The 13,004-nt window shown below is 39.6% G+C and overlaps 1 protein-coding gene across 4 annotated transcripts in view; it reads left to right on the top strand.

Annotated features, from left to right (window-relative positions):
* The window catches only part of TAF1 (TATA-box binding protein associated factor 1), a 37,952-nt gene extending 25,112 nt beyond the window's left edge, over nt 1–12,840 (top strand). For 3 of the 4 annotated variants that reach the window (XM_062584394.1, XM_062584392.1, XM_062584396.1), the window contains 11 exons: nt 29–206; nt 1,704–1,771; nt 2,164–2,286; nt 3,959–4,051; nt 4,127–4,211; nt 4,723–4,790; nt 4,870–4,986; nt 9,243–9,341; nt 9,628–9,778; nt 10,596–10,773; nt 11,914–12,840. In XM_062584394.1, coding sequence (XP_062440378.1) covers nt 29–206; nt 1,704–1,771; nt 2,164–2,286; nt 3,959–4,051; nt 4,127–4,211; nt 4,723–4,790; nt 4,870–4,986; nt 9,243–9,341; nt 9,628–9,778; nt 10,596–10,773; nt 11,914–12,130 — 1,377 coding nt within the window. In that variant the 3' untranslated portion in view covers nt 12,131–12,840. The remainder of the gene's footprint in view (nt 1–28; nt 207–1,703; nt 1,772–2,163; nt 2,287–3,958; nt 4,052–4,126; nt 4,212–4,722; nt 4,791–4,869; nt 4,987–9,242; nt 9,342–9,627; nt 9,779–10,595; nt 10,774–11,913) is intronic. The other variant, XM_062584393.1, reaches the window with a different exon arrangement.
* Nucleotides 12,841–13,004: the final 164 nt, after the last annotated feature.

The raw sequence follows: 13,004 nt of genomic DNA, 5'->3' as shown, positions 1-13,004 counted from the left end.
AATATATTTATTTTTTCCTTTTTCTCAGACATATCCCTTCCATACACCCGTAAATCCAAAAGTTGTCAAGGATTATTACAAGATTATTACTCGGCCAATGGATTTACAGACCCTGCGTGAAAATGTTCGTAAGCGGCAATACCCATCCCGGGAAGAGTTCCGAGAACATCTGGAGCTGATTGTTAAGAACAGTGCGACTTACAACGGTAAGTCATTAACAAAGGAAGAAAGTCTGTGTTTCTGTTAATGTGCTGTGTGAGAGGTGAATCTTTTTCTTTTAGAAATAATAAAACAACAGAAAAGCAGTGTAAGTTAACTGTTAGGTGGCAACAATAAATAAATATTTTTCTGGATATACCTGAAAGATTGTATAAATGTTAATGAGCTAATTCATAAATAAGAAAGAAGTGAAGCTGACATGTAACTATATCTAAATGGTGGCTGTGGTGTAGTAACTAAAGCTCAGTTATAGATGTATCAGTTACTGGAGAAATTGGTGCATATATTAAGTCAAACTCTATGCTGAAGCAAAGAGCTGCACATCTCCTAATATAGGTGAAGGTAAGTAAAACATTACTTTCAGTAGACTGTCCTTCATTTCTTCTTTCAGATGTGGATCAGTGGGGAGATGCTTGTGAACTTGGTTTCTCAGTATTATGATTTGGTGAATGAATCTTTCAATATAAATAGGAATGATACACACCTTTTGGAGCCACTGCCCTGGAGCATGCAGCTTTGAGTAGAGTTAACTGTAATAATTTTGCACTTTTTTCTTCTTAGTTGCAATAAATTTTCCCCTAAATAGGAAAGTCAGAAAGCTAGTTTAAAAAACTAAAAGCATAGATTCTGCAGCACAGCATGCAGCTGCTAGGGAAAAGTGCTGATTCATTGAGCAGATATGGGTCAACTGTATTCTGGCTGCTGATAACAAAAGTCTTTATCTAAAAGGTATACGTTAGACAACGAAAATCTCGCAGCTGCATTGAGTGTCTCTGGACTGTTCAGCAGTCTGGGTGATCCTGACAGCATTGGTTTTGTGCCTTTACTACCTCCTTTATTGTTATGACAATGGAGTCCCTGTTTTATTCTAATTAAAGAAATTTCTTTCATAGTTCTGTTGCAAGTAGTCATATCTGTAACTGAGGAATCATGACATTTTCTAGAGCTATGGTTCTCTGAGTATTCACCTTACAAGTTCATCTTTCCTTTCTAGACAGCCCTGTTCCATTGACTGATTCTAATGAAAGAAACAGAAATTTCATGACTTACCCTGTGAAAGTTTGGAACAATTGGACTGCTTAGAGGCCAGGCTTCCATAGGCGCAACTACTTTTCTGTAGAGTTTCCAAAACTTAACAGAATGTATACCAGAAATACAAATACTTGTTACAAGTAACATTTTTTCATATAAAACCTGTACTGAACTTGAGAAATTGTGTACATTGAGAATATAATCTCAACTGTAGTAGAAATCTAACCAGTGATGCTTAGGAGTAAGGATTAACTCATGTGGTTGTGTACTCGGTCTTGATAATACTTTCCAGTATTATATCATCAGGATATAGTCACTGATGTTTGGGGAAGGGGGGGGGTTGTTTGTGGGGTTTTTTTTTTGTTTGTGTTTTCCCCCCCCCCCCCCCCTTTGAATTCTAAAAGCTTCCATCATGATCAGGGTACCTCACTGTACTTGCTGTGTGTTTGCAGGACCAAAGCACTCCCTGACACAGATATCTCAATCCATGCTGGACCTGTGTGATGAAAAGCTAAAAGAGGCAAGTCTTGTCAATGAGTTCTGATCAAAGTGGAGAGAGAGGGATGGTCAGGGTGGTTAAGGAATTTGAGGATAGGGCATGTGAGTAGACAGAACGTAGAGCTTAAAAGACAGAGAGTGGAAAGAACAAGGGAACTCCTCCTCCCTACCCCAAGTGATATATTTGAACTTTTACAGTTTTAAGCAGTTCACAGTGGATTCTCTTTCAAGAACATAGATGCTTATTTGCTACGCTAGTTACTTTATCTTGTATGTAGGCTTTTATCTAGGCTATTATCCCCCCTTATTTGCAAGTGTCTTCATAAAAATGGGAATCTCCTTAGGTTAGAGTAACTTGATATTATCAGTTATTAATGTATTATCAGGTGCTGATGTTCCTGAATTTTATTGCAGAAAGAAGATAAACTGGCTCGGTTAGAAAAAGCAATTAATCCTCTCCTGGATGATGATGACCAAGTGGCCTTTTCCTTCATTTTGGATAACATTGTCACTCAAAAGATGATGGCAGTTCCAGATGTACGTTGGTTGAGTACCATGTGTTGCATGTGTGTGTAAATCTAGTTCCTACTAGTGGAGATATGCAAAAAGTCCTGTGGCCGTATATTGGAGGGAAATTTTAGTATGTTGTGGCTGTTATTACACTGTAGAAAGAGGAGTGCTGTGTCGGGGTGCTGGGCTGTAGTTTTCTGTCTGCCACAGACATTCCTGCATTTACCCCTTTTCACTAGAGTAAAAGTCTGTAAGTGAAGGTTGGTTTCCAGTCCTTTTTCTGCTGTTCTCACTTACGGATAATGTTGGTGTCAACCTCCCATTTTTGCCCTCTTAAGGGTGCTGGGCAGCTATAATGAAAATATCTTTAAAATGTATCATAGAAATGGAACATATTGTTCACTCACTATATATAGTGCTTTTGTAGAACTCAAAGTAGCCTGCAAAGGTGCAGTTTACAGGTGCACACCGAACACAAGTTGATTTTTTTAATGGATCAAGTTCAGTCAGTGTAGTACTAGTTTGCATTAGTATAAAACCGCCCTAAAGCTAAACTAATAAAACTATGTACATAAGGGCTTCAGGGCCGCTCATCTATAAAATATATTGTGTCTGAATGAAGTAAGGAGCAAGAGACTCCAGTGGTTTGACTATATATCAGAAAGAGGGCTTAATGCCTGTTCCCTTTAAAAGTTTGACAGCCCATCATTTTTTTCACCAGATTCTCTTTTCTGATGTTTAGGAACAGATTTTAGAGTTCTTTTTTCAACCCCTTTGTACCATGCTGAACTATTAAATCAGTGTATATAGCCCTGTTGTGAGCTCAGACTTAGGTTTTTGTTCTTTGTTATATTAAACAAAGCAATGAGTGTTCTTAATGGACATTGCAGTTATATTTTGGAAGAAACAGTGATGTTAAATAGAAAAATCTTCTGCATGATAGAGTATTTTTTTAATTGCATGCTCCTCCTGTCAAACAGATTTCAACAGGTGAATTGCATGCTTCTCCTGTCAAACAGATTTCAACAGATCATTTATTCTGTGCCCCTTCTGAAGCTAAGTAATTGGATTTAAGATGCCATGTAATAAATATTTCCTGTACTTGTTGAATCTCAATCTGTTCTGAATCATAGAATCAGTAAGGTTGGAAGGGACCTCTGGAGATCATCTAGTCCAACCTCCCTGCTCAGCAGGGTCAGCTAGAGCATGTTAGACAGGGTTGCATCCAGGCGGGCCTTGAAGATCTCCAGAGAAGGAGACTCCACCTCTCTGGGCAACCTGTTCCAGTGCTCTGTCACTCTCACAGTGAAGAAATTGCCCCTCACGGTCAGGCGGAACTTCCGGTGCCTCAATTTCTGCCCATTGCCTCTTGTCCTGTCACACGGGGCAACTGAAAAGAGTTTGTCTCCGTCCCCTTAACACCCTCCCTTCGGGTGCTTATGCACATTGATACAAACCCCCTCAGTCTGCTCCTCCCCCGGCTGAAGAGGCCCAGCTCTCGCAGCCGTTCCTCATAGGGCAGATGCTCCAGCATCTTCATAGCCCTATGCTGGACTCTCCAGTAGCTCCATGTCTCTCTTGTACTAGGGAGCCCAGAACTGGATGCAGTACTTGAGAATTGCTTTATGAAATTTGTAGCTCAAACTATAACAAATTCTATGTGGAAGCTTTCTAAACTTGTCTGTTTTCTTTCCTTCAGTCTTGGCCATTTCATCATCCTGTTAATAAAAAGTTTGTTCCTGATTATTACAAGGTGATTGCTAATCCAATGGATCTGGAGACTATCCGCAAGGTGTGTAGCTTGAATTGTGCAGTCACCTGAGAAACATTCAGACTTGATTACTTACTGGGTGACAATCTCTTCCAGAATATCTCCAAACACAAGTACCAGAACAGAGAGACTTTTCTAGATGATGTTAACCTCATCCTTGCCAACAGCATTAAGTACAATGGTAGGTTGTGATAATAAAGCTTCAGCCTTCTTCTATCCTTAAATAAGGATCTGTGCACCTGTTCTGCAGTGCTGTCAGGGTCAGAGGGTGTGAATCCTGAGCTTAATTGTCGCTTTCCTTTCTGAGAAAAGAAATGCGTAAACACTGATGTTTTAATTGTCATGTGATGCCAAAATCTTGTTCTGCAGAATGGGACAATTGTATTTGGGGAGGATTTTCTGCCTGTTCACTACACATCTCTGTTTCAGTGATTTGTTCCATATGCTTGGGAATTTCCTTGAGAATGACAGGGAACAGCTTTCATATCTCCAAAACTGTGTTTTTAATGTTGATGCAAACTGGTTGCTCTTTGATAGCTGAATGTGAATCCTGTTTTATGTTTCTCCTCAGTTCCAGGGGTGGGATTTAACAGATTGTGTTTTGAGGATTGTATAGCCAAAACCAGTCTTTAGTCTCAGCAGCTGGCCCTGAGTAAATGTCCAAAGGCATAGAGATTTGTTTCTTTTTGCAGGGCCAGACAGCCAGTATACAAAAACAGCCCAGGAAATCGTAAACATCTGTTATCAAACCTTAGCAGAGGTATGTGGACATGTCTATTGTAATGTTTTTGCATGTTTAAGTTTTGTTCTGCAACTTTAACAAACTGCTTTGTTCTTAGTATGATGAACACTTGACTCAACTTGAGAGAGACATTTCTACTGCTAAGGAAGCAGCACTAGAGGAGGCAGATCTGGAGAGTCTTGATCCTATGACGCCTGGTCCCTACACTCCACAGGCAAGTGACCCAGCATTCTTTTTTTAGTCTCAATCTGCTGGATGTTTGAGCTAAGAGGTGCCTCGTTTACTATTCCTCTTTCCACTACTGTTCCTACTGTTCACTGTCTGCAGTTTGTCTTTTAGTATGCTATCTTGTTTTGTGGTGCGCTGACAGCTGTTCTTAAGGATAAATAGGAGAAGCAGTTATTTTGCCTTAGAGTGAGATGCATAAAATAAAGTCACTTCCCAGACCACTTGCAAAACTGATCTCAAGATGAGCTATGTGGGTAGTGAGGTTCAGCTGAACCCTCAGAAGGCAAGCAGTGAAAAGGTAAGGAGAATATGGGGAAAAACACCAGTAATACAGTGCTGAGAAGAAGCCAGGAGAGCTGTTTGGTGAGGATATTCTTGAAGAGACTTACTGAGCAAAGAAACTGCCCAGTATGGTCAGTGAAATATGACTTTTCTACGTTCTTTGATGTGATTCTTTTCCTTTCTGCTACCATCTATTTTGCTTCCTAGTGGAAAGAACACTTTTGACTCTTTGTGGTTTTACTATTTTAGGAAACAATTGTGTGTGCGTTATTTTGTATATATTGAAGGTAGAATGACAGTCTGTTTTTGATGTTCACAGAATTGGCAAATCTTTATAAGCCAATCATGCTGTTCCCTCCTTTGCGCCCCCCCCCCCCCATGTTTATTCTTGCCTTGGGATTTTTTTCTTTAAAAACATCAATAAAAAGATTTTTATCCTTGAGTAGGAATGGCAGTGAAAAATAACAATAGCTTTTGCAATATCAAAGAAAACTTGAATTCATGTTACTGAAAATACTCATTAGCTCTATGATTTGGAATTTGCCCTATGAATTAGATATTCATTCAGGCTATATCATCCTAATGCCTGAGGTGTCTTTTTTTTCTTCAGAAAAACTGTCAAAATTCTTAAGCCTTGAGAAAGATCTGTCTGCTAACAGCTGAACGATCCAACTCTGAATGTTGTATATCCGGAGTAGGAAAACTGAACAAAGCATTGTTTGCAGTAGTTTCTCCTAGACCAACAATGATTTTTTTTTTCCTTTGCAAGTCTTGTGTTATTACATGTGGAAAGCTGCCTTTAGTTTTAGTCAAGATCCAGTAGAAAAGAGGGACTTGAAGTTCAGGTACAATTTAAGGACCTGCAACATTATTTTTAAGAAGAATAATGAATTTAAAATTTGCTTAGGTGATAATTACACAGAGATTACATGGCTGGCATCAGGATAACAGGCTACATACGCTTTATTGGGCAATGTTTTAACACCGTTCCTCCCTCCTTAGAAAAAGAACAAAATGTTTAGGGAGCTAAACAGGAAGGAAATTGCTAGGAATGATAAGGAGTTAAGGGGCTGGAAATACTGAAACTGAGTATCATGAAAAAGGCTTTCCTAACGATGGGAGGTGTCAGGCTGCCAAGGGAGGCTTTGGAGATTTTTTGTTGAAACTGGCCTGTTGACACATTTAAAATGAGATTAGATGGAATTGAGGACTACTCCAATTCCTCAGAGAAAGAGTGTCAAAAATATCCTTCTCTGTCTCTGATGGTTTCCTTTCCCAAGAGCATTACTTGTTCTGAATTTTTTCCAAGTTGGTGGTCAGGAAAAGAGGTCAGAAGAGTGAACTGCCTGTTGGTTGTGCGTGCCTTCTCTGTCCTTGTTGAAGGAAGCTGCTCCCCTAAACTCATCATCTGGCAACCCTTTCACTGTGCTGCTTGGCTGGAGGTATACTCCCACTTCCTGCACTCTCAAACTTGTCATAGATTGCAGGTCTCTGATGGTTTCTTGGCTTTAGATCCTTTTAGTCAGATGTAGTTGTGATGACTAAAATAATTCTCCCCATATGCATCTTCAGGAGTTGGACTCTCAGATATAGAAAACAAATACAGCAAGTAAAGGACTGTTTATGGTTTACATGTCTGCTAAGGTTCTTAGGGAGCCTGTTTGGCCTAACTGAAAAAGTATTGCTGCTGTTCTTTAATACTTTCAGGATTGGCATGATACTTAAACTATGTATTATAAGGGCATTTGGTCAAAATCCTAATCTGTGGTTCCTCGTTAACTCTTCACAGAGATCAAATGGAATGCAAACTACAGGCTGACTTTTAGAGCACGTTATTCAATCCCCCCCCTTTTCCTCTATCTTACTACTTTTAGGGATTCACGATGAGACAGTGATTTACGCAGAAATGATTGAAAGTTGAAATTTTACTATTTCATATGTTGTAAAGTAGTTTGTGTCCCATTCTGATAGCAGCAGTTTTTCAGCATTTGTGTTTATAACACTACTTACATTATAAAAAAATAAAAAGGGCCATAGTGAGTCAAACCACAGGTCGATGTAATCAAGTCCTCTGGCAGAAGTGAGCTGATGCAAACATACAGTGATCCTTCTTATGGTGAAGCCTCTCTGCTTTTGGCAATTGAGAGCTCAGGCACCTTAAAATGGCATTGTATCTGGACCATTGCATCTATGAGCTGCAGAGGGAAATATTTTTTTGCAAATCTCCACAGTCCTTTTGGGGTCCATTTACAATTTTGGCCTCTACAGGATTGCATTGAGTGAAAGTACTGCCCTCCATTTTAAAATCTGCTATTTGACAAACCTCAGACCTGAGGTTGTGAGCCATTGCCTTATACCATGTTTGTTCCTAAAAATAAATTGCTTGTTTCGATTAAACAGTGTTTAATAATAGAAACACTGAGCCAAACAAGTGCATTTTGCATTTAGTCCTGAAATTCCAGAGTCTTGCCTCTCAAGGTATTGTTTTAGTCTCAGTTCAGTGCCTGAGAACATTGGGTGACTAACGTATATGTGGAAACAGGAGACAATTTGTGTGGTACGAACAGTATACCTCAGTATGTCACATGATGCTTCAGTCTATCAAGATGACAGCAGTTTGTCTGCTATGAATACTCCCATCACTATCCTAGGGAAGTGAGGAGCACAGGTCAGAATCCTCCATTTTTTCATGTGATTGCAGAGTTGGGTTGTATAAACAAATTACTGAAAGGAGGCAATCACTTTGTAAGAAACAGGTGACAAACAACAGGAGGTTTCTCAAGCAGAGAAAGGGAACTCATTTTAAAAGTTATGTGTTTTCCTTCATTTTGACTGCTCTAGTGGAAAAAAGACATATTTAAAGAGTGCTGGGAGTTTGGATGCTTGCGAAATCTACCACTCTGATTCCTAAGGATCAAAAGCTGCAAGAGAATATGCCTAAGGCCAGATGTTTGTTTGCTTCACTATTTCTGGGAGTAGCAACCTGGTGACTCATGCATCAGAGTTTTGATATGCAATTCCTCATTGATTCTGAATAGGGTAATGGTGAAGTATATTCTAAAGGTTTGAAGGATCATAGTTTATTATAGTTGTTTTCAGTTTTCATTAGAAACTATACAGACTCCTAGGAAGAGATGGTTGGCATTGTGATACCTTGTAGCTGTGAAAGAAAGAAAGAAAAAGACAAGTTAAAGGTGTTATATCACTATAAGTGAATTGGTTACAATAACCCGTATTTTTTTTTCTTAGTCTTTGTTCTATGTTAAAAAAAAAAAAAAAGTTGGTTGGACAAGAAGGCACAGCAGAAGTTAATAAGGTAACGTGAACATAAAAGTAAATGACTAGGAGAGGAAACAAGGTGAGAAGAGCCCCAAGATTGAAGCTGGTACCAGAAAGACTAATGAGAGCTACTCTGAGCAATCCAGACCAGCAGAGTTTGAATATGAATGGTTCTGTCTAGATTGCTGTGGTTCGTGGCTTTGAGAATGGAAGGCTTGAAGTCTTCTGTAGGCTTAGAATTTATAGTCCTTGGATCAGAATCTGCATGTCCTTGCTACCTTGTACTCATGATGACTGGGGGAAGAACGGGAGAGAAGGACAGGGAAAGATTTCTTGGAAGCTGCTGACGGCTTTGAAAATACCGTGTGAAAATAAGCACTTTTTAAGATCTAGTGGTCTATTCCAGAAATAGCTAGGTAAACAAAGAACTTGAGTGCTTTAAGGCTGGAGATTTCCTTTCCACAGATGAGCACATCAGGAAAAAGGTGAATGGAGACTGTGTGCCCTTTGATCTTGGAATAAAGGGAGAAGGGATCCTTGCTCTGAGAGTGGCTTGCCCTTCCCCCTATCCCACCCATTCTTCTCCCAACCCATCATTGTGGTCTGGATGTCAGTCATACCTTTTGGCTTATGTCCATTAGTGCCTTCCTCAATGGTGTTGCTATTTGTGTTCCCATTCAGATGCGCCAGGGGCGAGGTAGGCTGGGCGAGGAAGACTCTGACGTAGATATTGAAGGGTTTGATGAGGATGATGATGGGAAACCTAAGACTCCAGCCCCAGTGAGTATATTTACAGAAATCCCATCCACAGTCCACATGTTGACTTGCATCCTTGCGGTAGAAGTCTCCATAGTATAAGGGATGTGTGCTGTGTCTAGCACCCTGAATGGCAGCAGTATTCACAGTAGTAGTTAGATAATTAAATGTAGTTTTAAAATGTCAGCATTACAAAACAAATTAAAGAATGTGTCAAACTGAACTGTGAGACAAAAAACAGGCATATGCTGGAAATGGCAGTAGTTTATACAATGTCTGATCTTGATGATTCCTGTTTTGAATGACATAGGAAGTTGAAGATGCAGATGGTGACCTTGCTGATGAAGAAGAAGGATCAGCCCAGCAGCCCCAGGCCAGTGTCCTCTATGAAGATTTGCTCATGTCAGATGGAGAGGATGATGATGATGGAAGTGATGAAGAAGGAGATAATCCTTTCTCATGTAGGTTTCCCTTTTTATATAACAAGGTTTAATAGGAACTGGTTGTTCAAAACCCTGCAGTCGTCTTGTCCTTCCATCACAAAAACATGACTGGGGACTATTGGAATATAATTAACAATTAATCAAGTAATAATTGGAATACATAGGCCAAATAGTCTAGCAGTCATGAAGAAGAAGAGACCAAAAGGGCAAGATGAAAAAAATGGAGGAACATAAATGGAAATGAAGACAAAGTAGAATAGGAGCGCTATATGTAAGCATGGGCAAAGAAGAAAGCGGAGTTAAGACAAGATCTGACTGGTTGTTTCAGAAAGTGAAACTGCAAATGGTCAGAGAAGACTTGGAACTATGATTTGGTGTGCAGAGAGGATTGGGCAGAGATTACCAAAAGCACAAAATGTTGTTGACAGGAAACTGCGATCAGTATTACTATCAAGAACTGGAAGAGGAGTTTGAAAGCTCTTCAGGTTGTTTCCCTGTTTTGCTAAAGAAGTGTTCCTGCAGAAAGCATATGGTGGTATTTAGAGATGGCTTCAGAAAATTATTATAGGGGAAAAAAGTGATTTGAATAGACAAAGAAAAGAGGTGGTAGAAGTACTTCAGTAGTGTAAGTAGTGTTTTTGACTAATATCATAAATGACTACTCAGCAAGCAGTACCATCTTCTAGAGACCCTTTCTACTACATTTTTGGAAACACTACTTCCTATACATTCCTTACAATCTATATTGTGTCCTTTTCACAAATAAAGATGGTATATATGTCACTGACAGAAAAAAACCTGTTGATTTATGAATAAGTGTTGGCTTATTGCACAGCTATCCAACTGAGCGAGAGTGGCAGTGATTCAGATGTGGAGCCCAGTGCAGTGAGACCCAAACAACCCCATGTTCTTCAAGAGAATACACGAATGGGCATGGACAATGAAGAAAGTATGATGTCTTATGAAGGAGATGGTGGGGAGACATCTCATGTCATGGAGGACAGTAATATCAGGTAATTAAAGCTAAGGATGTTGTTTAAAATATTTTCTTCAGAACAAAATTCCTTCTGTTAGAGATTTCTGAAGTCTTTATGATAAAGAGCTTGAGAATGTCCCCCCCCCTTTTTTTTTGTTACCCTGTTACTGGTTTTAGTGTTGCAACTGTAATTGCAATTTACTTTTGAAGTTCTTGTTAGGAATTTGGTTTTGCTGTTAGACCATCACTAATGAAAAGTCTTTGTTAAATTAAAAAATAAAGTCAAGAGTAAGTTCTTGTAAGTTAAATAACTTCCTGTGCGTAATATTTTTTGAAGGCAAGGAAAGTGAATCTTTTTACAGGTTGTCTCAGAAATTATTAAATGTGTTTGAAGCTAAAACATAATATAGCTAATTAACTTCAAGGATTTTTCTTTAAGAGCAGTATTTTTCTTCCTTGAAAGAAAATTGCTTACTTGAAGTCCGAAAGAATAGGAAAGAGTAAGAATATGCATATTCTGTATTTTGGAAGGAGTTTGTTTTTAGAAAGTGGCAAGTACAGCAATAATAGCTTTATTTTGTGCACTGGTATGAGAAAATACTGATCTACCTTTCTTTCTCTGGCCATTCTGTATAGTGTTAGCATTAGATTTTCTAATGCTTTTTAATAATAGAATTCACTCCTGTAATGTTGCTATTGGTATTTGTCTAATTAATTATTTTACAGGAGAACTGTCATAATGGAGATAAGACCTGCCCAGAAGCTGGGTCAGGCAAACGGTCCACCCAGCAGAATACTGTGGCAATAGCCAGTAGCAGGGGCTAGAGAAGCACAGGAGAATGGGCTGTGCTTTGGTGGCAACTTCTGTGCTGTCTGCCTTTCTATCTCCAGTAAAGCTGACAGACAGAAGGTGCTGGAGCAAGCAGGGAACTCCAATTGTTTTGTCTGCCCTGCGTATTTCAGCATGGGGTGAGGATGTTCATAGAGAATTGTTTCACTGAGAGAGCTGTTTTTTTAGTTAACGAAACTGATCACTGATAAAATTGAATTGCCCGATGGTTCCAGGTGTTTCGCAATCCCTTCATTTATACAGGAGCAAAAATGTTACATGTAGAATTTCTGATACCAACAACTGATTTGAAATGCAGATATAATAATAGTATATTCTTTTTTCTAGCTATGGCAGCTATGAAGAACCAGACCCAAAATCCAACACAAGGGATACTAGTTTTAGCAGTATTGGGGGGTACGAGATCTCGGAAGAAGAGGAAGAGGAAGAAGAGCAGCGCTGTGGGCCAAGCGTACTAAGTCAGGTCCATCTGTCTGAGGATGAGGAAGACAGTGAGGATTTTCATTCCATTGCAGGAGACAGTGACCTGGACTCAGATGAATAGACTTCTTAGGACATTCCCTTTCCCTGAGATGGCAGTTATTGTGGCTCATGAATTACTGTTGTCCCAGTTTGGTATAAGAATCAACACAGTGCAGTCTGTGTTAAAAATTACTATAAAAAAAGCTGTTTCATATTATCCGTTCTAAAACTTGTTATGTGACTGAGTCAATGTTGAAAAATAAGCTGTAGAGAAGCCTACCCAGCTGAAGTACTGGGCTGGTGCAATTTTTCTCTAGTTCCAGAATCTAGCTAAAGAGACCTATGGTGGTTTGTTCATTTTATTTTTATAGATGTAAAATAATTTCTCAGGAATCGTAGCCTGGATTCATGCATGTATGCCAGGAAAACACGGTTGCTCAGAATAAAATGTCTGCTGTTCTTTTGATGAACAATTGTAAAGTAAGAACTTTTCCCTTTATGAAACGAGTTACCTGGGAATACAATATGAAATGCATTCTCTAGTAACTACTTAACTGCCTCGAGTGTTTTGGTGAACAGCTGTGTTTTTTACTTTTTGTAAGTTGCAATTGCTCTCAGAAATGAAAATGTGCTAATTTGAGTCAGGCTGCTTGTGTTCTAAAAATAGTCATTATCTATGGCTGTGAGAATTCCTTATTTTCAGTCAAGTGAGAAGAAGGCACAGAGCCGCCTGAGCTTTGTACTGTACTTGCTGGTTAACTGTAAATAAAACTCGAGATGGTTTAAAGAGCAGCGCCTCTGCCTGCTGGCGCCCTGGCCCTGCTGTGTTTGTATGTCTGTGGGGCACCCCGCTCTCGGGGTACCGTTCTCGGGGTACCTTGGGCTGAGGCCAAAGGAGGGAGGCCCGGAGCCGCGGCGCGCGGACGGCAGCGGCTGCCCCCAACGGCGACCCCCTC

Source organism: Rhea pennata, chromosome 11 (genome assembly GCF_028389875.1).
Source record: "Rhea pennata isolate bPtePen1 chromosome 11, bPtePen1.pri, whole genome shotgun sequence".
Lineage (NCBI taxonomy): Eukaryota > Metazoa > Chordata > Aves > Rheiformes > Rheidae > Rhea > Rhea pennata.
Note: the sequence above shows the minus strand (reverse complement) of the source record. Positions and strands in the feature narration are given on the sequence as shown.